The sequence below is a fragment of the Lepisosteus platostomus genome, chromosome 3 (assembly GCF_059453375.1).
Source record: "Lepisosteus platostomus isolate fLepPlt1 chromosome 3, fLepPlt1.hap1, whole genome shotgun sequence".
Classification (NCBI taxonomy): Eukaryota; Metazoa; Chordata; class Actinopteri; order Semionotiformes; family Lepisosteidae; genus Lepisosteus; species Lepisosteus platostomus.
In genome coordinates this window covers 47917971-47942503 of record NC_142613.1, presented here as the reverse complement: position 1 = coordinate 47942503, position 24533 = coordinate 47917971, and the positions used below count along the sequence as shown (strand labels likewise).

Sequence of the window (24533 nt, the reverse complement as noted above, 5' to 3'; positions counted from 1 at the left end):
GGTAAAGATTATAAATCGAGTTAATTCGTGAAGTTAATTTATACGTTCATACTAAAACTAATAAGTACAATAAAATCCGGAGTCTTATGGTCAATATTATTCTGCTGCAAGAGAAATACCGACCTGTTTCTATTTTAAAGCGGGTTTACTTCTATAAAACATATTGTAACATTTATTGATTTTACCAAACATTTAAAAGCCATCTTGTCTGAATACATATTTTATTCTTTAGTATTTTTTATTGTAAAACGTAGCCTTAAATTAGAATTATTTAAAACACGTTATTTACGATTTTGCAAGAGGCACTTTATATCTTCATAAAATGTCATATTTGCACGATCACAATATGGGATTTTAACAACCTGCCTTTTATACATAACGAGGTAAATCTTCAGAAGGTTGTGAATATGTAACCGATCTATCACGCCTCTACCTGATAGAATACAGGCATACTGGCATGTTTTAAAAACTGAGAATTACCAGATTCATGTCATGAATTGCATTATCGCATACTAATTAATTACGACAGATGTAACAAAAATGCCAATAAATAAATACATTTAAAAAATGAGTTTTAAGGGAAGCATTGAAGCTTACTATCCACGTTCAATTCAATCGCCAGTAAAAACTATGCATTGCTAGAATGCATTTGTCTGCAAAGCTTGTAAGGTTCGTACACTCCTATAGTCTAAATCCGACAATGCCTTCGTGTCAGCACCCATTTGCTTCATAGACCCCCAAAGATTGTAATCAAGGCGTGTTTATAAACGTCCATTACAAAATGCCAATAACTAATGATGTTTGTTCATAATTGCATTTTCTCCGAAAAGTAAACAATCGTTTTCAATGCAAATACGTTCAATGCCCTAGGTAACGACGTACAGTACTAAAGTATATGTCAATAGTCACATCGTCGTCATGTACAGTATGTGGCTATTTATGCCAGTTGAGAAATGCAAACATGCGCATAAGTCTAATAAAAAGGAAAATACATCTCAACACTTGTACAGTATTTCCTTTTCCTTTGCATTATGAGCTTTATTTTATAATACATTAAAATAAATTAAGAAATTAATTATAGTAGGCCATAATTTCTTTTCAAATAGTGTCACCAGTTTTCCCCTCCTGTTATACTCGGGTTTTCTTTTTTTTTAGTTAGTTTACTTGATTATTTTGTTTTAAAATAAATATTTACGTTTCTTCAGTTAAACTGCTTAAAATGTCCATACGCATTAATCATTTTGCATCCACACTTCGCGATTAAAGGGGCGGTTTGTGGTTTTGAAGTAGCGTGTATTATTCAATGATGTAAAACACCTGAACAGTGCAGTTAATTTATGGTTCACATTTTTCAAAAAGTAATTTTTAGAAAAATGAACAGCTAACCACAAATTCCACTCAATACATGCATCAGTCACAGCGTGAACACGCACTTCAGAAAAACATTCATTCAAATAGACTAGATACAGTATATACTGTAGACAGATATTTACACTATCAAGACATTTTTGTGACGCATTCTTTTTAAAATGCAATAAGTACGAAATACAATATTCATTTATAGCGTTTACACGGTTTACACGTTTCCGTATGTAACTCGCAGCTCTATGCCAGAATGCAGAGTACACGCAGTTTTTAATAGCAAACCTGGAATGATAACCCGAAGAAAATAAAAGCAGGGAAAACATACTGCTGGAATTCCTTCTGAGGTGTTTAGTTCTTAATTTCTCCGTAGTATCACATGCGTAACTTTAACTATCAATTCATATTATTAGAAAAACGTGCCTTTACTAAATTAAAGCAAAATCTTATGTAAAACATGTTCTTTAGCAAATCCAAATGTCGTTGTATAAATTTATGTTTTCTTTAATACATTTGTCTACTGGAGTACAGAACAATGACTTTTTTCTGAAAATGATCATGAAAATTGTATTTTGGGGCATCTCTGATATAATTTCATTGTCATTGAGGATGATAAGAAAATACCCACTGTAAAACGGAATTGTATTTAAAGTAACATTCCTTAACTTTCTAAGCATTTATTCTCGTTAAGCATAAACAAGTCGAGGCAATGAGATTACATCGTAAAAATCGTCTACAGTAAGATCGGAGATGTATAAATTAGTAGTCTTCTACAGTGCTTTGAGAAGAACACCTTTAGTTTCAGGATTCAAACAGCTGCCTTTATAACAAGTAGCGTGTTCTGACCGAGTGTTTTTGCAAAGCTAGAAGGAAATCTTACCCTGAGATTGGTTGACTTTAAGCTCCTCTAGTCGAACGTCAATACGCTTGACGTGGTAGTTTAATGTCTTCTGCCCAGCTTGCTACACGCCTCCTGTTTGTTACACAGAGAGGGTTCCAAGACTGGAAGCAAGAACAGAAAGCGCTTTGGGGAAGGGAATCGATTTTTAAAGAGGCTGAACATTTTTTTCACTCCGTTTTCAGGGAATTACAGGTCTATCGACTCCAATGAATCATCACTTAAATCTGTTAAATAGTAGTCCGTAAATTCAGCAGTCGTCAGCCATGAGCTGTTTGGATGTTATGTATCAAGTGTATGGTCATCCACAGCCGTATTTCGCTGCAGCCTATAGTCCTTATCATCATCAGGTACGTTGCTGCCGTACTTTAATGTCATGCAATAAATTGGGTGTTTTTATTGATTCTGTAAGTTACAACCAAACATTTGCCAATATATTGTTTTTATTTTTCATTAATTATCCTTCATGATTTATGGTTCTAATTAAATATTAATTGATGAGATTGTACATTGTAGCCTCCTATTGGCCCGGACCATTAAACCAACGTGATCACAGTAGAAGAGCAGGATGTACTCAAGTCTATTGTACAGTATATCTAGAATTCATAGTAAAGCTATAGTTTGGAAGTCTGGAAACTGTATGACCGCTATACGTTTGTCACATAAAAAGCCAAAATTGTTTTTTTAAGGCGTAAATGTAATTTACGACATTTATTAATAACTAATAATTGTACAGTTTTAATTTAAAAGCCTAATGACCAAAGGTTTATGTTTACGTTAATTCGGTATAAGGACTGAGCTTCTGTACCGCAATGATGTGTTCGAAGATGCTGGATGAAACTGAAATTTGAATATAACACAAAAGCTTGATATTGCTTGTAGTTGCCCACCTTTTTACGAAATGGTTTAACGAAATGGTATTGGCTCGACACTTGTTTTGTCATAGTTTAGCAAGGTAGATTAATAAAGTTTGGAACATGACTCGTTACCTTAAGAAAGATGTTCAGACTTTTATGCGTATTTTTAAAAACGTTGTAAGGAAATTTACCTTTTCTATTTTATATTGTTAGATACTGTAGCGTGTCTTTTAAACGTTGTATATGTTCTGGTTTGCGACGTACAGCAACAGCGTATAACGTCGATGCAGTGATTGTAATGTCTCTTTAATGTGTGTAGGGATTCCATTGAACAAACCAGGCAACTTTACAGATCTGTGACCCTCCAGCCGACCGCAGTTTCATAAATTGATTTCCTGTTTTCAGGCGTTATTCATGGATCTTAAACGAGCCTGTGCCCCCTCCAAAATAAACTAAACCAATTTAAGACCAATTTACACTTTAGTCTCCGATTTTAAATAGTTTTGTCCTCTTTATCCAGAATGTTTTACTATTCATTTAGAAATAAGAAACGCAGCTGTTCAAGAGTAGGTTTCAGATTAATATGCTGTAAAATTCAGTTATAAATATCTACTAAAATGTTTAAGGCCCAAAATAAGATGAGAGTGAAGCCAATAATGGACCGATTTGTCTTTTCCATTACTGCACCCAAAATAATACACTTACTGTAGGTTTTCACCTTACTGAGTTATGTTAGATGTGATTGCCCACTGGAACGTTTTGCCACTTTCCTTAAACCTCTCACAGTCAATATCCAAATGTGACTCTTACTTTGTACAACGAGAAGGTTTTCATATTTTAAATAGTGTGAAAGTCTTTTTTAACGAGGCAATGAATGAATCATGAATCCGTTATCCTCGGTACAATTTACTATGAGACGTTCTCGGTTTTTATATACGAGAGCGAACAGATTAAAGCCAAGAAAAGCTTGAGAGTGGGTGTGGAGATGGGCACTGTTTATTTAGAGGCATGAGGAGTTGCTTCAGTTCGACAAGGTGTTATTTTTCGCGATTGTTCTTATGTCGTTAATGAAGTCTTCAAAGGGACTAATGATCTACAGATGGTAACAGAAATTACTTACATTTTATATTGCATTTATTTTTATTGACTAATGATTCGTAGCTATTCATATTCAGTTGGCGTCACCTCTGAATTGTAGCATAGTTTAGTTTATAACAGGATTGCATAATTTTAAAAACATTTTAGTTTACGGTCTTTTGCACATTTGAAGAATTATGTGCAAGATATTTCTTTAAACGGCTGTACAGCTTGAATGAGTTTCTTGCTGATACAGGTATCTGACAAGGATGGGTGTTAAGAACCCGTTAATGGTAACATGATGACTGCACGAAAGGTTTCCACGAAAAGAATTTCATTAAACGATTACTTAGGTCACTGGCATGACAACTAATGCGTGATTTAGAAAGTGAAGCTTAATATCATTGCTCTATTATCCTCATTATGCAGCTATTAACAGTAATATTTGAAATACCCGGGAGATCATTTACAGTAATACTTTTGTTTGGCAAAACAAATGGAAAACATGAATGAAATAATAAATAATGGAAATATTTTTCAGTCAGAATGTTTGATCAAAGACCAGTTCTGCAAAGTCGTAATCATCACTGTTGTTGCTATTATTATTATTATTATTATTATTATTATTATTATTATTATTATTATTATTATTTTGTTTCAGAAGCTAGCATTTTTCTCTAAAATGCAAGAAGCGCAAGAAAGCGGCAGCGGCAGCACTTTCTCCGGCCATTCTGGTCCAACTATTAAAGAAGAGGACTGCGCGCGCGACAAGGAGCGCGCTCCGGAGGCCGAGTACATCAACTCAAGATGCGTTCTCTTCACCTACGTTCAGGGGGACATCAGCGCCGTTGTCGATGAACATTTTAGTCGGGCTCTTAGCCAGCCCAGCAGTTACGTCCCCAGTAGTGCCAGTAACAAGACGTCAAGAAGCACATCTTCCTGGAGAGGTGGGCAGAATTACTTTTTACCACGGCATCGGTCTGCAGTAGTTGTGTCAGGTTTGATAGTATTTGATGTTGCTTATGAATTCCAAGACCATTTCTAATGAGGTGAAGAACTTGATTTACAGGCTCTAAGAAGGGATGCCTAGATGCACAATCTATGCTCAAAGGAAAATGTACGTTTCTTTTCATAAAATAATTTATGTGAAGAAAATATATGTCTCAATAGCTATTATTTAAAAATATAGATACAGCTCAATTCGTGGTCCTACAGGGACGGTGAATACATTACTGTGTATTTGATGATTATTTAATTATTAATTGCTGTTAACGATTTCGTGACTCTTTGCAAGTTTCATAGACTTTATAAACATGAAATGAGGCTTGCGATCCAGTAATACTTCTGGATTTAGTAATAGGTTTTACGATTAATATTTCAAAAACATTTTAAAGTTATTCTGAGGTAATGAAGTATATTAAAATTACAGAACGAGTTTAAAGATACGACCCATATATTTGAAGGCTTTACGTTCCATTCTCTGATGTGGCTGTTAAACTATGGCTTTCGCCCTTGCAAATTTGTTTCTCGTTTATATATGTAATTCCATCTTCTGGGAACCGAAAATGTCAAACATGTTTTATAAACTTCAAGTTTTGACGACTTGTTGTAAACACAATATAAATAGCTGAAAGTCTGTGCACACTATTTGCTCATTTAAATGATGTATGTCAAGCGTTTGATTACTTTGGTGTAAGAATTAAGACTTTTACTGCGCCCCATGTTTTTTTAATTATTTGAAAGTGTTGACCGATTTCCTACCTTTTAAAAACGATAACGGCGTATAGATTACACTGAAATCCGCAGGTTAGAAATAGATTTTGTATTCCATTGGTATTTTTTTCCCACTTAATTCTGTTAAAATCCGCGAGGTACTACTTCTAAAGAACTCTAAACGGCATTTTCCTGTTGTTATATTGATTATCAAGCTTATTACTTTTAAAAGCAATGTAGCACTATTTCATCGAGTCCCCAGCATTTCTAGTTAAAGGCTGCCATTTACCGAATCTTGTTCATTTTACAAAATACCGGCAAGTCCAGAATTCCAAGTACAAGTTAGAAGCTGGCCGCCCGAGAATATTCTGGGTATCTTTCAAAACGTTCTTGCTTTTACAGGCCACAGAAACCTAGGAAAATGAACCTCTGTTCGACTTTGCTTTCAGATGAGGTTGTTCTGGCCGGTGTGGACCAATTCCTCAGACTCCGTATTTTCATTTGGCAAGAGTGTGAGCTTACAAAATGTTCCTGACTGTTCGTTGTTAACCAGGTTTCCAGGGGCTTTTTGTTCACCGATAAGGAATATATGAACAGAGATATTTTGTTTGAAAGGGACACCCATGTTCTTCAGACACATAGTGGAGCAAGTACATGATTTGTAAATCATTTCAAATTAAAGAATGATGGTGTTATTGTTATGTTGTAGCTGATGAATAAAGACATTTAATAAGACCATTCAACTTTACTTTAAAAAAATGCAAAATAACTGCAAGCAGGATATATACCAGGAAGCTCCAAAATGACCAGGCAGAGGCACAAAGGGAGACGTTTACAATAGAATTTAAACACAAGGCTTGATTTCCGTTAGTACTTGTTCTGTCTCCTCCATGAGCAGAGTGTAAGATATTTCCTAACCAGGCTCGAGCGCTTCTTCTTGGTCCACTCTTGCCACAGATATGAGTTATGACCTTTCCTTCATAGCGACAGCAGGCACAATCTTGAATCAAATGCCACAAAGGATAGTGAGAAAACTCCTCAAGATAGGCCAAAAAATCGCAGATCAATTGTATCTAAATTACTTAAAATTTCCTTAGAGGGACACTTCTCACAAAATGCACAGATCTTCTAAATAATAAGACAGGTCACCCAATGGCATGAGGTCTCTTACGGTGTCTCTTGCCCCTGCTTCCTACCTGGGAGCCTGTACTGTAGGTACCTCACTGGGTCTGGCATTGCCAGGTCCTAGGGCACAAGAATAGTCCTGAGCAATGGGTACAGAACAGGTGTGTTGCGCAATCCTTCCACATGATCAAAACACTCTTCAGTTCAATGGGCTGTCAGATTCGAAATGGAAATGCAGGTAAATAATAAAAAGTAGAGTATGTGCATCCATCAGTGGTCCTTGTTTATTCTGTTTCTGACCCGTTCTAAGTGTGACTTCTGTACATGCTGAGACAAGTGAAAACTAAATCTGGATAGCAGTCATTTAGTAAACGAGCAACAAGGGAACACACATACTAAAGCAGCTCTGTCTTTTGTTGTGTTTGCGTGGCTGTAGATGGATCATTCCCCATGAGCCAGAGGAGTTTCCCTCCGTCCTTTTGGAACAGCACCTACCAGCCTGCCGTCACCGCCTCTCTCAGCAGTGCACTGGGCGCCCCTCACGCCGAGATCCCCTTCCCAGCAGACCCCTACTCCGCTGCCTCTCTACACAGCCACTTGCACCAGGGCCCCGCTGAGCCCTGGCACCACGCTCATCACCACCATCACCCTTACTCCCTCAGCGGGGCCATCAGCACGCAGAGCTCCGCCTACCCGCGGCCCGCCATGCACGACGTCTACGGGACGCCCTTCGACCCGCGCTACAGCTCCCTCCTCGTGCCCTCGGTGCGGCCACACCGCCTCACGCCTGCCACCGTCCCCGCCCCCGGAGCCCCGCAGTGCGACCTCGGCAAGGGCGAGTCTGCCTCCTCGGCCTGGACGGGGGCGTTCACAGGGGCCGGGACAGACATGGGCCAGAGCCTCAGCCTCAACATGGACGCAGGTACATTGGAGCACACGTGTGGCTCAGCCAGCCCTGTGGAGCCGGGAGGCTGACAGATCCCTCATTCATTTATTCATTCAAACCTGGCCAGTTATTGTGAGAGCACACACAGTAAGAAACATAACACCCCTGCTCAAACAGCTCCATACTTGACGTCGGTGATAATCAGAGAGCTTTAGGTGATTATCAGACATTTTTTTAGCATATTGTTGTATTAGGCAACACATAAATGAAAAACCTTTGGTGGATTCACGGAATCCTTCATATAGTATTTAACGAAATATTAGATTATATTTTATATTATTCTGAAATCCATGGGATTATCCATCTTTTGTGCAGCGTGAACAGAAATACATTTTAAACAGAGATGCTTCTTTATAGTCATTAACATACTCACAAAGAATGCATAGACCTCCTAATCAATAAAGGACTTTATAAACACATTATGAAATGTGGGGCATTAAGTAACAATTGAAATATATTAAACAAAAACAATACAATGATTAAATAACATGCCCTATCAAAGACTGCTGCTTGTTTTACATCAAAACATAATGGCTTTGACCGTGCAATGTCTTTTAATAATTAAATCATCCCATCATTCAATTTTTTTAATTTAACATTAAATTTAAGGAAGAGTCTTCTAATGTTTTCAACTTTTTGCTCTCAAAACAATTTGAAGACGGGATCTAAAGCTTCTTAAAAATACACTGGATATGTTTTTTAAAGTTTTGCTAACATTTCAGTTTGGAGGATTGTAAATGGCACCTTTTGTGTAAAAGAAGCAACCAATTACGCATGTGTGAATAATCTGAATTTTGTGTATAAAAAGACAAATGATCACTGTAGGTGATCGGTTCATACTAGGGTTATCGATGCTCTATTCATATCTTCTGGGTTATTAGAATATACAATTGGAGTATTACTGAACAATTTCTTAGGTAAACATAGTGTAGTAAAATGTGAAACTGATCAGAAACAAATTTATCTGCACAGCACATTTGTCATCTCTGGTCATGATCTGGAGAAAAGTTCAGCAGCTCTGTACCGTGTACAGTTTCTCTGTTAGGTTTGTGTGTTTGCTTTGCTCCTCTCTGGGCGACTCTGCTCTTTTGCTTCAGGGGTTCTTCGTTTAGAGTTCAACTGTTTGTCTTCCTTTCCCTAATCTTCTTTTTCTTGCGCTTTTTCTCTCATTTCCTCTCTCAGGTCTGCAGCCCCAGGAGAAAAGCAAGGACCTATACTGGTTTTAAAGCACTCCTGCACCTACCTCCCTTGGCTGTCCTCTGTATCTCTACCTTGTAGAAATTAAAAAGGCATTTTTTTCTGTAACAGATTCTAATCTTGGTTTCAGCTCGGCGTTACTCCTTTTGTGGCGGAGCCCTCCTGAGCTGATTTGCCAGCAGGAGAAACAAGAAAACAAACTGATCAGAAGAACTGATATTCTTCACCAGAGCAAAGGAGAAAAGGGAGCCTTCAACACTGATACCCCCCCCCAATACATCTTAAAAAGCAGAGCTATGGATGGCTAACTTCTCTTTCATCCATTTAAACGGAGAATTTCTGCTTTTCTTGGGGAAACATGAAGAAACAGTTTTTAGGTATAGCAAAACCGTGGCACATTTTGTTGTGAACTAAATTAATTGACTGGCACGGAGTCCTGTGAGGAGTTTTGCCACTACTGAGTAACTTAAAAAAAAACGCAACACGTGTGCTCAACACATTTTGTTTTGGATGGAATGGAAAGAAGATAAAATCATAAAATATAAGACATTATTGTGATATGAACTGGGCAGCGGCTATTTGAAGCCACCTGACTCAATGTTGCTCCACTGCAGCTGTCAGGAACAACTGTTCTAACTCAACAGACTTACAATTAAGGTGGCACTTCACTGAGTTTGACCAAACAAGTGCTTCAGACTTCTCACAAGGGGCATTTTGTGAAATCCAGACCCTCCCCCAATTGAAAATAAGACAGCCCTCACAGGGAACAACTGCAAAAAGCAACAGGAGCAAAGATCAGGAAAGAGGGATCGAGGACACATGATCCCTCTCACTACAAGCTCTTTCTGTGTGTTTAGCTGTCTTTTTGCCACTGAGACATTTGTAACTGTAAAAAAGAGTTGCATTAAAGATCTTTATTGAAAAGGTCTTTGGTCTTTGAGTCGTTGCTGGTGTCATGGAAGTCAAGGTTTTAAATCTGAGCATATTAATATATTTCAGTTAAAGTATTTATTTTCCTAATGCAAATACAATGGAGATAGGTTTTTGCTCTTTTGAAGAAACCCGTGGCAAATGCATTGCAGTGGAATTAAATATCATAGTGCAGCTCTTCTAAAGCGGCGTGCTCCTTTTTCCTTTTTGTTCTGAAAAATGTACGTCAGCATAAAAAGTAATTTTAAAGTTCAAAGTTTTAAACAGCACATGGAATGATTTTAGACTTTATGGCAGAAAATACTAAGTTATGCAAAAAATATAAACATTTTTGACACCAGAAAATTACTTTACAGTCCTTTTCAATTTAATAATACAGGTTAAAGCGATACACATGGCACAAGGCACTTTAATCAACAGTTCTGTAGGGTCTTTCACCATTCTGTGGAAAAGTACAGCTGTAGAGAAATGTCATTCTTCCTTCAGTCTTTGAAAGAAATTTCAGCAGTGCAGGAGTGTTTACATTTCAACTATTTACTAAAGACTGTTTTCAATATGCTGTCCATGTCCAAATACATTTTAATCTTACCATGATAAAGATATGGTGACTAAAATGTACAGATTTAAAATGAGAAAGTTATATGGCAATCACACACAGTTTACAGGGCTTTAACCAACAGGTATGAAAACAAATAAAACCTGATATGTGGATTTTCTTTTTTTCTATTTTTTTTTTTAAATGAGAAAAAATGTTGTTTTTCAAGCACAAATTGTATAACTGAAAACCCAAATTGGTAAAAAACTGTAGGTCAGGCTAGTAGAGGCATATTTCCATGCAGTTTTTTAAATACTTTTTAACTCAATTGTTTATTACATTGGGTTTATTTGTTCCAAACATTTGTTCAAACATTATTGAACTACACCGAATAGCCCATCCCTGAGCAACCTGTCTACCTTCCAGATGTACGATTCCTGACCAAGAAAAACTTCATACAATTATATGCAGATTTGGTATAATGATTTTCCACTAAAGTTAAAAGAAGATCTGTTTTATTTACAGGAATGTTTAACGGATAACTAAAGCACGTCTAAATATGTCACAGATTCAGGATAATGTTTAAAAAACAAATTGACATTTATGATAGTTATAAATTGTGGGTTCACTGTGTTTTTCCATAGCTGAATTGTTATGACTGTGTAAAGAAAGCTACAAAGAAGTGAAGAACATTTAAAGTGCCATATGTCTTTTGTCTCTATGGTTTTGATTTAATTTGCTAATCCGGGGCAGCTGTTAATTAATGTCAATTAAAGTCATGCTTAACTTGATGAATGACAAGAGTAGTAGTGGGTGAAAAGAACTGTTCCTGTATGGCCGAATTTCTGATTCAAAGAGAAAAAACTTGTGATGTTCGAGTCTTTCCCAGGGATCAGTGCATGCGTTATATGCGTTATGTACATTGACACAGCTCATTTTCTTATAATCAAGTCTTGAATATAAAAATGTCATGCCTAAAAATTGTATTTTGTTAATGTCACTTTTTCAACTGTTTGTATGAGTGTTTTATCAATTCTGGTATTTACTGCAGGCACAAATGTTCATTCCACATTTTATACAATGTTTTATGATAGAACTTATCAAATGATTGAGCATTTTATGAAAACTGTAGTTATGTTCTTAGTTTTTTAATGGGGTAATTGTTTTCTTTCGTTTCTTGTTAGGTAGCCGTCTTTGTTTAATTAGTGTGTCAGATGAATTCATGAAGATGCTAGTACAAATCCAAAGAGACATTTCTGCCATTGCATAATTGGCACCGCATTGTCTGAAAAGTCTAATTTGCCTAAAAAATCAATCTATTCTTTCATAATGATGAAAAAACAAATGTCCAGTTAATTAAAAACTAGGAATACTCATAATCTGTGCTTTTTGGATATAAAGAGGAAACGTTGGCAATGCTGATCTTTTGGTTTGGTTGAAGTAGAAAGTGGTCCACTTTTACAGGATTTTAGCCAGTTAGTAATTTGGCGGTGCAGTAAGACTCTGACAGAGCTCTCTCTCTGTGCTTGGTAGAAGCTGATCTACAGCCCCAGAGCTGGATCATGGAAAGGACACTTGATAGCCGCTGTTTCCATGGCTGGAATATTTGTGAAGTTAACGCATAATCTGAAAGCAGAAGCTAATAAATTACAGGGTGCTAATTGGAGCAGGAGTGGAGCTGTCAATCACATTATCCTAAACACACAGGGACCCTTTTAACCTAAAAAGGAAAGGGACTCGAAGAGGAGCAACCAGTTGTCACCACGTGTGCCCTTCACTGCTGTTACAATTAAGCATTCAACCGGTGCAGACTGAACAGAATGATTAAAGCAAAAAAACCAACAACAAAACTTTAGAGCAGACATTTAATGAGCATGTGTGCAAATTAAATTTGGGTTTTAACTCTGGCAAGGATTAAATCATTTGGTAAGATTTGTTTTTAAAGTGTCATAATCTTTCACGCAAGCACAGATGCATACACTCAGTCAAAAGGATTGACTTGAACAGACGATTCTATGCTTATTTTTATTCGGCAACTAGGCTGTGGTGTCATAATTCAAAAGGCTATTTTCATTAGGTGTTTGCTGACATAAAGTTCCCTTTATGGAGCACTACTTACGTATTCACCTAGAATCAGGGTAATTTGTTCAAATGTTTTTTAGTCTGTCTTTGTATGCAGGATTTTACTACGCTGTTGTCTTACTATCATTGTCTTCTATATCGGAATAAGATGAAACAAAAATATATTTGGAATGTTTTTCTTAATTTGTGCTATACATTTTAAAATAATGTATATATTTTTCCATACATAATGACATGATATATAGAATTGGTGTGGAATGGCTAATTCATTAGTCATGGGATCACTATGTGTTACATACATAAATAACAAAAACTACATGTTTATTTAAGAAAGCACTTAAGAACAGGACTTTTCAACCTATTTTCTAAATAGAATACAGATTAGGTTAGAGTGGGAAGCTGCACAGTTCACTCATCGGAAGAAGGCCTCACTGTTGAAAAGTTGTATCTTTTGCTTTGCAGATCTTGTTGCTTTACAGATCGTTTCTCAAACATTTTTTTTCTCTGGAGTGCCAGTCATGATTAAAACACAACTAGGGAGATTAATTTAAATTTGAGGCTGCACTTGCATTTTCCACATCGAACTTAGATCACTGAAGATGTTAATGCATTGAAGAACTGCTGGTGGTAAACAGCCGAAAACTTGAATGTGCACACCTGAGAATATCATTTGTAGTGTGTATGTTAACAACTGTATGTTTTCCATTCAGTTTCTGAATTTATCATGATGTGTTCTTGCTTTTCCTCAATTTCTTTGCCCAGAAATAAGGTGACCTTTAAAATCACATTTTATTATATACTCACCTGATTTAGAATCACAAATTGATTTAAGGTTCGACTCCTCAATGACTCCTCTACTTCCTCGGGTCTCGGCTATGATATACTGTATAACATACAGTAGACGCACACATTCAGGGCTAATCATCATTTCACATGAACCCAGCTTCAACCTACCTGACAGGACAGTTAGCACTAAAGGGAAGAGCATTGCATCTTTTAGTGATGTCACTCTAACCCCAGCAAGATAGTGGAATGGCTCTGATAGAGCCTTGGTCACTGACCAGGACATTTTTCAACACCACTGGATTTTAAAATGAGGACATACTATAAATTGAAAAAATGTAATTTCCAAAATGCCTGTGTGCAACACAAGCATCTGTTCACAGCAAAATCAGACTTGAAGCTTTTGGACAAACCAGTAACATTGCTCAGCTGTTTACACAGTTAATTCTTGGCAGAAACAGTACTCTGCATGGATATTAATTAACATATTTTATCTCAGCAATACAATACACATTTAATCTTTGCAGTCTTCCAATTTTTGATTTTTTAAAATCCCCTCCTGGGTCAAAGTGTCTAAGTGAACACAATATGATATTGTTACCCTCCGCAAGGAAAACTTTTGGGCCACAGAGCTCAGCCTGCACTCAGATCCAGGGCCTTCACTAATTGAGCCACTGGGGAATCAATTTCATTTTTCAAAGGTCTGAAATTCAAAACTTGTTGTCTTTTTCTTTGAAATGGTAAATTACCTTTTCAAATTTAACAAGCAGCATAGTAACATCACTTTGTAGGGGTATGGATACAGACTGGGGAATCTCAAACAATTTCACAAAACAGGAATCATATATTGGAAATCCCTCTGCTTCTGTTTTGTTTTTGCTGTTTCTTGGTCACACTAGTATACATCTTATAATGCCATTGACCCAGCCTTGAAATACAAGATGGGAAAGAACACTGTAGACATTAACTTTAAGCAAAAAAATGTTGTCGTCAAAACTGATAAGATACTTGAGAAACAGACACTATTGATCATGATTTAAAAAATGCATCGTTACCACCTTGTAGCCTCATCGGAGCTCAGAAGCTAAGCAATGCTGTGCTGAGGCTGGACAGATGGACAGTGCTGACAGTAAAACGTGGGTGCCACTGGTGTTACTGGTCAGTGGCAATCACTTCTGAAGCAGTGCCCATATTATGATGACAGGCAACACTTTACTGGAGGAGATGCTATCCTTCAGCTGAGATGTTAATCTGAGCTCTTGGCTATTGGTTATTGAAGATCCTATGGTCTTGTTAGTAAGAGTAGTTGTATCAACAGCAGCGTCCTTAGTTAAACTGTACTGCACAATCTGGTCTCTCTAAATTTCCTTTGTATTTCAACTGTTAAAGCACTTTCTGTCTTCACCAGCTGATCTGCTGTATAGTGGAACTGCTGGCACATAATAGTTGGTGTGTTTTACCCAGGTGGTTGCAACATTGCAGTGGTGAACAAAGTGAGTCCTCTCCTATGTGTGAAGTACTTTATGAATCCTTGGGATGAAAAATTATATAAATGCAATGAATTATTAGCAGCAGATCTACCAACAGGCAGGAAACATCTTTGAATTATGATCAGTTACATGCAATAATGACAGAATGACACGATTCCTGTATTCGAAAAGAGTCACATCAGGCGTCATTTTCACAAAGGAAAAATTTATGGCTTCAGATACAGTTAGTTGGGCATCATGACATACAGTAGGTGTTGTTGATGATGCAATATACTACTACACTGCAATATAATAATCAGACTTTGAAACCTGGATTCTACCTATTGTTACAGCAAAACCAATTTTAACATAATACCTTAACAATACAAGAATGCTAGAGTCACCCAAGATATTTTGCTTCATGCTGGTTCCAAAATAATTCATTAACCTGCTGTATCACCAGATCATGAGAAAAATAGCCACTTGTGGTGCAATAAATGTTTGTCAGTATCACTTGGGCATAGATTACTTATACAGAGGTACCTGTTTTAAATACACTGTGGTGACCTTATCCTTTTCTTTGCCAGAAATGTTTTGAAAGTGATATCACAATCACAATTTATACAAGAAACATTACATTGTCCTTTGTTTTGCTGCAAATATATGGCTGTATTTAAGGGCTTCAGAATGCATATTTTGCAAAATCCTATAAATAATATTCTCATAAATGCAAAGAAAAATGGATCTGAAAGTATTATTGTAAACATACCACAACTAAATAACACATGGTATTAGGTTCTTACTGAGAGGATGAATAAATCACCCTGTAACCTTACACTTTCAAGTACTCTAACATGACGTGCCACTGACCTTTTACCATGAAGCTCTGGGCAACACGCCACAGCAAGGAGTTCCACAAAATAAATAACAAACCGACAAATGATATTTACACATCTTTTCTTCCTTTTAGGATCATACACATTTATAGAAATGCTTGCATAGAAAGGTGATTTTTGAATTGTTTTGTGCATTAAGTCCTGTGAAAGGTTTTACTCCCATGTGCGGGAAAAAAAACCCTTTGTCAGACACTTTTTTTAATAAGATTTTTTTATTTATTTCCAGTTTCTCTTTGAAAATTGCTAGATAAACTATGCAATTAAAACCGGGTGTAGGACTTAACCATCCCAATTGTTTCGAGAACACCAGTCTAGCTGAAGAAATTCGTTTTTATGTTGATTATAAGAAGGGCTGGTAGTATCATAACCCCGCAGGACGATTTGAAGAGGAATGTTAATAATGCTAATGCAGTAGTTGTAAAGCAGCTCTATATGACATTCAGACAGTGCACATGTCCCACATGGTTGGCAATTTTCACACCACTAGCACTGGCATTTTTCACATTAGTCAACATAAGCACTACAAATGCTACCTTGGAACTAACTACAGAAACAGTGTAGAATGGCCTTCATAAGGCTTGACTTTAGTTAGTTTAGTACAGAAAACATTTTGTAAAATTTAATTGCTATGCCATTTTAAATATTGCAATGAGTGTATTTTTATTGCGAAAAAGCATTTTTTTTTATCATCACCCTTTTCAGTCCAATTAACACACTTCAAAACACGTTGCTGCGCCAGAAGTTTTTAAATTCCAAATTTCTATATCATGTCATTAGCATTTGCTTTCCCTGTAACTGGTGTGTAAGGCATGGCAGGATGTAGCAGCTGTATCACTCCCACTGAGGAGGTGTCAGCAACAGTCATACTTCCACCTCAAACATGCTGGACATTTGAGCATACAGTCAACGGCACTGGACTTGGGTGCAGTATGTTGGCATTAGCCTACTTTAGCTAATTCTACACTCGAAGTATGGCTCAGTTAGTGCAGAACTTTTTATAAGAGTATGTAATGGAGCAGATTCAGCCCACATTCTGTATTAGTCCTGATAGCCAATGGCATTTTCCTGTACAGAAATCTCCACATCTGTGGTACAGTATCTGTGTTAAATATGCTGTTCCTCTTTAATGAATTGTCTTGATCGCTGCTCCATTGTGATCATGTCTGTAAGCAAAAAAGGCTTGTGCTCTTCTAGTAGTTTGTAACTATATTGTATCAGTTCTTTGTTTTTCTTTTAATGACACACACTGAAAAATGTACATGAATAACTTTCCCTTAATCGCAAAGAATCCCAAAGAGCTTTGACCACAGCAGGACGCTCACTGCATTCACCACTGAAACCCACCTGGGTGACGTTCATCAGCCATAACGCGCCAACAGCCCATGTACCTAACAGGCAGAAAAGTGAGAAAGTGCTTCACCAATCCTGAAATAAGGTGAAAGTTCAGATAGGCAAGATTGTGCAAGAGTGGAATTTAGCCAGGATACCATGATTATCAACCCTGATCCTACAAACAATTCTAAGTCATCTTTAATGGCTAAGTAGTCAGGACATTGATTTAACAACTCATCTGAGGACTGGCACCTCCTACAGCAACAAGTGCCTTGTTGCCATACTGGCATGCCGATAGAACCACCCACCTGTAATAAACAGTACGACAAATAGTATTTATTTGGTATTTTCTAGGTGTAGAAGTTCTTTGTACTACATTATCTTAACATAATTCAGCACACTGGGGACTAAAAATGTCTTTCCCATTGACAGAAAGCAATGAAGGCAAACTAGTGCTAGAAAAAATATGAGACCAATCTTAATTTGTGAACAATAGGTTTATTTTTTCCACTCGTCTTTGTGTAAAATATTCTGAAAACTCTACAAACTAAAATTATAAATCTATAAACAGAGGACGGCACCAAAGAGAGTACATTTATCACAATTTTTACATCTCATCCCTAACTGTCTGATACTTCACAATTTAATTCTTCATCTGTAATGTAATCCGTAAAATCAGGAAGAACAGAAGTTTTTTACAGTTTGTCCACAATCACATCAATGAAAAAACGTATTCCATGACTTGTGCTGCGCAAGATCACTCAAGAAACTTATTTGTTCGTTATTTATTGTTTATATGGAGTCACTTCTCTGTAATGCCTTCATAAACTAGCGAAACAGAACAAAAAGGTACAAACTAAAAATAACTTTCAGCATGTATCCCATTAAACCCGTTTTGCTCAGGATGACATATTCATTCAGACATCTATGAAAACATTACCTAAAAGGCAATTAATTGAAGTTTCTGCATTTGACTCACAGATGTGTACAGCACACTTTGCATTTGTATATTATCATTTCCTTTAAATGAAAGAATCAGTATTTTAAACTACAAACATATGCGGCACATGTAGTCATGCTAAAATTGGGAACAGACCTGTCATGTCGTATATGAGCAAGCAGTCCAAAACACAAAAACTAAGAATTTTTCTACTCACCTAATTTACAGGGAAACACAACTAAGAAAGGAAGGTTTCTGCGGAATGCACCTCAGGAAGGTGGCATGTGGGTAAAGGAATTTTCATTTCAGCATTGTTATGGACCTAAACACATAGCCAGACAACTCAAACCAGTGGTAGATGAATAAAGGATTTTGGACGTTGCTGGAATAAGCTTAAAAAAAGGATAAGAAACCAGCGCAAATTGCTCTTGGGCAGATTTAAGACTGAATGCACAGAACATAATGGTATTACTCTGCTAAAGCTTAATAATCAGAATGCTTGCCATGTACTCTACATCCATAATTGCTCAAAAGGGGTGGATATGCTAATAAGAAATATTTTAATTAAACTGCTAGCAAAAGATGTCCTCTTTTGCATTTCCTTTTCAGAGGGTTGCCTAGACTTCACTTTAACGTTGACATTAAGATAAATGGTCTATGCCCTGTAATTTCTAAAGGACAGTCAAAGGTTATTTAAAGTGCTGTTTCTGCTAATGATCTGAATATCCTTTATGATGTAACAATGGAAATATGAGCTAAGAAATCTGTATTCCCATTGCAGTAGTTTAGCTTCAGTTCATTCAATGCATTTCATGTCAGCAAGTCCGTATTTTAGGAGCCCTCAGTGGCGGAAGAACCCGACAAATAATGTTCCTCCTCTTCCAGCACACTCCTGTCCGTCTGAACCATCAGGTAGTTAAGTCCTTCACTGTTGTAAACCTGGGTTAATCCCTCTAAGATACTACCATCTTCATCCTCTTTACAAAAAGCTTCATCAGAGTCTGTATGAGAACAGGAAGAGAAGATTTAGGTGAATTTTCACATGAAAACAAGAAGGTTCTGTAACCTGGGAGCTGCGTAATCCATAAAAAACAGAATCCTTACAACAATGAAAAGTCTTTTTCTGTCCTCAAACAGAAGTATTTCTACTTGTTGATTGCACAAGAAATCAGGAATGATGTAAAGAGACAAAAAACAAATGTTTTTTTTTAATGTCATGTATTTTTGTTTGCTTGTTTTTAAGAAGGGGGTTGTTAATCAGACCATAATTTGTCACGGTGGCATACCAGAGAGCTGAATTTTTTATATTATACTTAGTTCTCTTTGGCTGGATGAATGAAAAATAAATTATGTCATGCTCAGTGACTGCTCACAGTATGTTTTGAACTTTACTGTGTACTTTGTTTAAAGTCTTAAAAGCTGGATGTTTTATCAAACTTATGATCTCCATCATTTTCAGGTATTTATCAGTTAGACATTTTTCATATATGAATACACTGTATACAAGTGTTTGTACCACGTAATCTAATGCCCAATGCACACTGTATACCTGAAGGTTACATGGATATAAACTATTCAATTAAGAGACACTTTTAAGAATTTCAGCTAAAGATCAGATGTTGTATTTTTCTTGGGGTTTTTATAAGACTTTCAGTACTAATGTAAAAAGTATGTACTGTAATTTTAGCAACAGAGAATACCATAAAAAACAACAAGACATTATATATACACAGAATTATATATAAGTATACTAGGCGGATAAAACAACAATATAACTTAATAAAGAATCTAAAGATTAAACTGTACAGTAAAGCAAAGGGTATTCTCATAACATGGCAAATAATATGGAAAAAATAAATCCTATCTTTTTACTTAATAAAAGTATTTTGGCACCCTTAATAGTAAAATGCACTGCCCTTTTACAACTTAGACCATTTGGTTTGTTGTAGCCAGTTCTTGGCATGTTTCCAGATATTTTGCTCATTTTCAGTGCATTCTGCAATCAGCTTTGTTTTCCTCTTTGTTATAGTAAATCACTCAAAATGTCTTGATGGAGTCCAAGCAGAAAACCAGGCAGAATACAGCATCTATTGCACTTTCTTCCACACAAATCTAACCCATTTCTGAAGAACAGAAACCTGCCCTTATCTTCACACAACCTCATCCATGTTACCACTGGACGTCTGATTTTCTTTTAAATTTTCCTTTTCTCTTCCACCAGGCATATTGTTTAAAGAAATTAATTTGTATTCTAATGGTTTATTCAAATATTCTTCTTTTAGGTGTAAATATTTTTTTAATAAGCTTTGCATCCTGCTCATCTCTATGGAATTTCCTCATGTCACATTTAACTAAATTGTACACCCATCAATCTCTCAATTGTTTTTTCTCATTTCTTATCAAATCCAAGGGTATTTCTGGCGCACTCGAACAGTTCTTACTCTTTGTTTTGCATAAAATTAAGTTTGGTTGGCTGTACATGTTTCCTGTGTTGGTTAGTCATAGCCCACACACTGCTTTTGGCACACTAAGTCCTTTATTGAGTTAAATTGCTGCCATTTTGAAATTATTGCATGTTCATTTAATTTTTAGTTACGAACCACTTCAGTTGCTTTTTTGAGTTAGAAGTTTTAAATTTAGTTTTAATTTAGTTAGATGCTTGACGGTCTTGTATTATATGTGAATAATATCAATTTTGCATCAATATAAAACAGACGAATCACCAGTTGCTTTTTTCATGTACTGTACAACTCAGGGACAACAATGACATGCACCAATTCTGCTCTGAGCAAAGCCTTTTGAGCAAACCCTAAAGCCCCTAGTCATATCCCTGCCAAAGCCTACCAGTGACATGACTCAGGCTTGAACCAGCAACATCGGGATCAGCCCCAGTCTGTGTTCTGACCAAGCACCTCCACTGGTTGAGCCACTTTCTACTTCCTCACAGTTCTTGGGCTCTGGGTTCGATTTCAGACTGGGGCACTTTACAAATAAGGGTTTCATGTTCACCCCTTGGTCATGTGGGTTTTCTCCGGATGCTCCTGTTTCTTCTCATCTTCCAAAGACAAGCAGGCTGGGTTAATTGCTGTTTCTGAATTGTTGCTCAGGACAACCGGACTGAGCAGCCTTCTGATAAAGGATGGATGGCTAATTAGACAGTATTAGGTGCCTTTCTACTGTATATTAACATCCATCCATCCACTTTCTAACCGCTTCTTCCATTTCAGGGTCATGGGAAGGCTGGAGCCCATGTCAGCAAGCAATGGATGCAAGGCAGGTTACACCTTTGAGGGGATGGCAGTCAATCACAGATCACTCAGAGACACAGACACAGACACAAAAACAAGCATGTACTGTACACACTCACACAAGGGCCAATTTCACAGAAGCTAATTAACCTACCAATATGTCTTTGGATTGTGGGGAGTTACATAAACATGGGGAGAACACAAAACTCCACGCAGACAGAAGCCCGGGAACTGAACGCAGGGACTCAGTGCTGTGAGGCAACAATGTCAACCACTTCACCACTGTCCCGTCCCGCTTGTCTATATTAACATCTTTGGGGGGAAAAATTCAACATGAATTTATATATCATTATAAAGAATGAGTAATTTGTCTAAAGTTTAAATTACAAGGCATCTGGCAAACTACTTTTGATTTCCTAGATGCCCCTTATTTTACTGTACCTATCATGTACTTAATGTGGACTAGGCTTGAGGGAGAGTTTCTCTTTGCATAGCAGTGTGTACTGTTTATGTACAAAAATACACTGATACTGAAGGGAGCTGTTAGTCTTTGTTTTCAGAATGCTTTGAATAACTAAGGTGCTTTGCAACAGTTCTTATTGTAGAACAAACAAGAGCCCCGGTTATGGATGACTGACAAAAAGGCAGAGAGGAAAAAGAAGATTCTTAAAGTAATGTACCATGAAAACCAACAAAGACAGGCTGTTGACAGAAAACAGTGTGTTAAGCATATTGGGGGTGGGAAGAACGATTGATGGGTATAGAGGCTGACCTGTTAACTTTGAGCACAAAGACAATAAAAACCAGCTTCGATACATTACTGTTCTCATGCTCCTAAAAGCTTTAAAGGCTAGGCCAAGACTGGATTTCTATTTATGAAAGTAAATCAAAAACTGAAGGCATTTCATCTTGTGATTGTCTTCCTTTGCAATTCACTTTTTTACTTTCTGCGTGGCTTGTCAACTGAGGACTTAACGTCATTTTCCTTCACTGAGATGTGCATCATTTCCAAAAAAAAGAAATTAGTTCTGTGAAACAAACATCAGACATTGCTACAGCTATGGCAGGCTGGTGAAGGGGCATATGTCAAAAGTGTTTTAAAACCTAAATGAACAAATTACGTTTGTCTTCAATACTGGACTATGAATGTAACAGCCAAGACAAAAAAGAGAAAATGTGATAGCATGTGTTGCTTTTTTGTCTTTTTTGAAAAATTATAAGAGTATAATTTCATACTGAAAGCTGCAAGATCCATGATTACATAGTGATTTATATGTAGTTCAGTCCTTGGTAACCTCAGTTTGGTAACTATAATTCAGTATGAAGTATACTTATGGCATACATTGTTGCAAGTTAAGTTATCAGACCCAACTTTTTAAATAGCTTGCAACAGTTCTGTGGTTTTTATAAGTGTCTTAAAATCAGCTACACTAAAGGCCTTGGAATAAAGGAGATTTAAGCTTTTTAAGGTTAATTTATTTAATATGAAGTTCTGACTGAACATACACCTCGAAGAAAATGTGAAAATTATTTACCTCTCTAGTTCAGCCCCACTCCCAAATATAAGGTAAACCACGGCCCAATCACAAATTACAGGCTTAGTATTTATTGACGTTGTTGACAGTCAATAGTTTACTACAGAGTTTACAGAGTAAACTAGAAGATAGTTCAAGTAGGTAACAGCATCAGCATGCATAGGCTACAAAGGAACAGGTAAAGGTTTATTCAATGCTGAAAAGAGATTAAAAGAAACACAATGTTTCAGCTATGGAGCCTTCTTCTTCTGTGGAGTCAACATTTTGGCCGTTCGGGCGTGTCACAGAAGACAACGTCACAGCCAAAATGTTGTGTTTCTTTTCTTCTCTTTCCAGCTTGGAATAAACCTTAACCTGTTCCTAAACTAAGTTGCAGTGGAGTGAAGTCTGATTTAGTTCCAAACAGATTTTTTGAAAGGAGATTAAGAAATTAGGAGAAGACATCCATTTCCATGCAAAATGTGGTTAAATCACATCCATTGTGCAACAGACTATCACTGACAATGCTGGCTCACAGTAGACATTTTTATAAATGAAATGAAAGGGCTTCGATTGTTTGGTTTGACAACCATCCATCCATTTCTTACAGCTTAATTCAATACAAGGTCATGTGACAGAGCCAATTGGCCAGAGCCAATTCTTTCAAGCAATGGATAGAATGGGAGAATGCACCCTGAATGGGACACCAGTCCATTGCAGGGCCAGTTTTCTCAGAAGCCAATTGACCTACAAGTATGTTTTTGGACTGTGGCAGCAAACAAGAGCACCTACCACCATGTGTACCACTATGCCACCCCACTTTCCTACATTAACATTTTTGAGGGGAAAAAATCAATATGACTGCACCACTGTGCCAACCACTTTTTAAAAAGTTTTAAAATTGGAATGCTGTAATTATATACAACAGAGAAAAATGTCCTGTTTTGAAGGTGATATCTGAATTTGTATTTTCAATATTTTACTGGAAATAGTTTTGAATTAAACAATTGTGAAGACAAACTGCTACATACAAAAGACAAATTTTATGTTTTCATTCTGTCAACCAACCACTGCTCGCTTAAAAATTAAGAGAGGTACTAAAAGATCAAAGGCTCAAAGCAGAGAAAGCATTAATAAGAAAGAAAATTCCGGAATGCCCTTCAGAAGAACAGAATACAGATTGCTTCCCGGTACATGCCTGGCACTCACCTTGGAAGGCGTGATTTATGGCTCCAGCAGTGCTGTCAGGACTGTAATGGCAGTTCAGTGGAGATTCCCTCAGCTGTTCCAGACAGTCCTGGACATAATGAAAGCTTGGCCTCTTACTGGGTTCTTTGTGCCAGCATTTCAACATCAAGTCATATCTGCCAAAATAAATCGTTTCCATAAATTGCAGCCTTGTTTGTCAATTTATTTTTATTTTTTAGTCAGCAAAATGTAACGTGGCATAAACTGAGTCTAAACTATAGCCAAGTTCTTCAGGCTGTATTAGGATGTTAATGTAAAACCAGCATTTCCTGATTATAAAAATCTTCTTTCAGTCTCAGGAAATGCAGACAATGTTACAGGGTTTCTAATGTTTCCATCTGAACACGGAGCTCTGTCTGTAAATGGAGCGTACTTGTTAGC

General features: G+C 36.9%; 2 protein-coding genes across 5 annotated transcripts in view; one reads left to right on the top strand and one right to left on the bottom strand.

The window, feature by feature from the left end:
- The first annotated feature begins 2291 nt into the window (after nt 1-2291).
- vgll2a (vestigial-like family member 2a) lies at nt 2292-10102 on the top strand. 3 transcript variants are annotated; one of them, XM_088625829.1, is made up of 4 exons: nt 2292-2610; nt 4856-5141; nt 7469-7954; nt 9306-10102. In XM_088625829.1, the coding sequence occupies exons 1-4, from the start codon at nt 2527-2529 to the stop codon at nt 9344-9346; spliced, it is 897 nt and encodes a 298-aa protein (XP_088481955.1). In that variant the 5' UTR covers nt 2292-2526; the 3' UTR covers nt 9347-10102. The 3 variants fall into 3 exon arrangements, with proteins under 3 accessions (XP_088481955.1, XP_088481954.1, XP_088481956.1); XM_088625828.1 differs by having other exon boundaries at nt 2293-2610; nt 9161-10102; XM_088625830.1 differs by lacking the exon at nt 2292-2610 and adding an exon at nt 4084-4219 and having other exon boundaries at nt 9161-10102.
- Nucleotides 10103-17680: 7578 nt separating this feature from the next.
- The window catches only part of ros1 (c-ros oncogene 1, receptor tyrosine kinase), a 72898-nt gene continuing 66045 nt past the window's right edge, over nt 17681-24533 (bottom strand). Inside the window, exons 40-42 of one of the 2 annotated variants that reach the window (XR_015935426.1) lie at nt 24114-24268; nt 18771-19143; nt 17681-18731 (exon numbers count right to left, since the gene is read on the bottom strand). Coding sequence is in view for 1 of the 2 variants with exons in the window: in XM_088625827.1 (XP_088481953.1) it covers nt 18974-19143; nt 24114-24268 (325 nt within the window). In the remaining variant the exon portion in view is untranslated. Of the gene's footprint in view, nt 19144-24113; nt 24269-24533 lie in introns of both variants that reach the window. The other variant, XM_088625827.1, reaches the window with a different exon arrangement.

Coding starts and splice junctions, on each gene's coding strand:
- vgll2a (XM_088625828.1), top strand. CDS start 2,527: ATGAGCTGTTTGGATGTTATGTATCAAGTGTATGGTCATCCACAGCCG. Junction 2,611..4,855: donor ATAGTCCTTATCATCATCAG/GTACGTTGCTGC, acceptor ATTTTGTTTCAG/AAGCTAGCATTTTTCTCTAA. Junction 7,955..9,160: donor CAGCCTCAACATGGACGCAG/GTACATTGGAGC, acceptor TTCCTCTCTCAG/GTCTGCAGCCCCAGGAGAAA.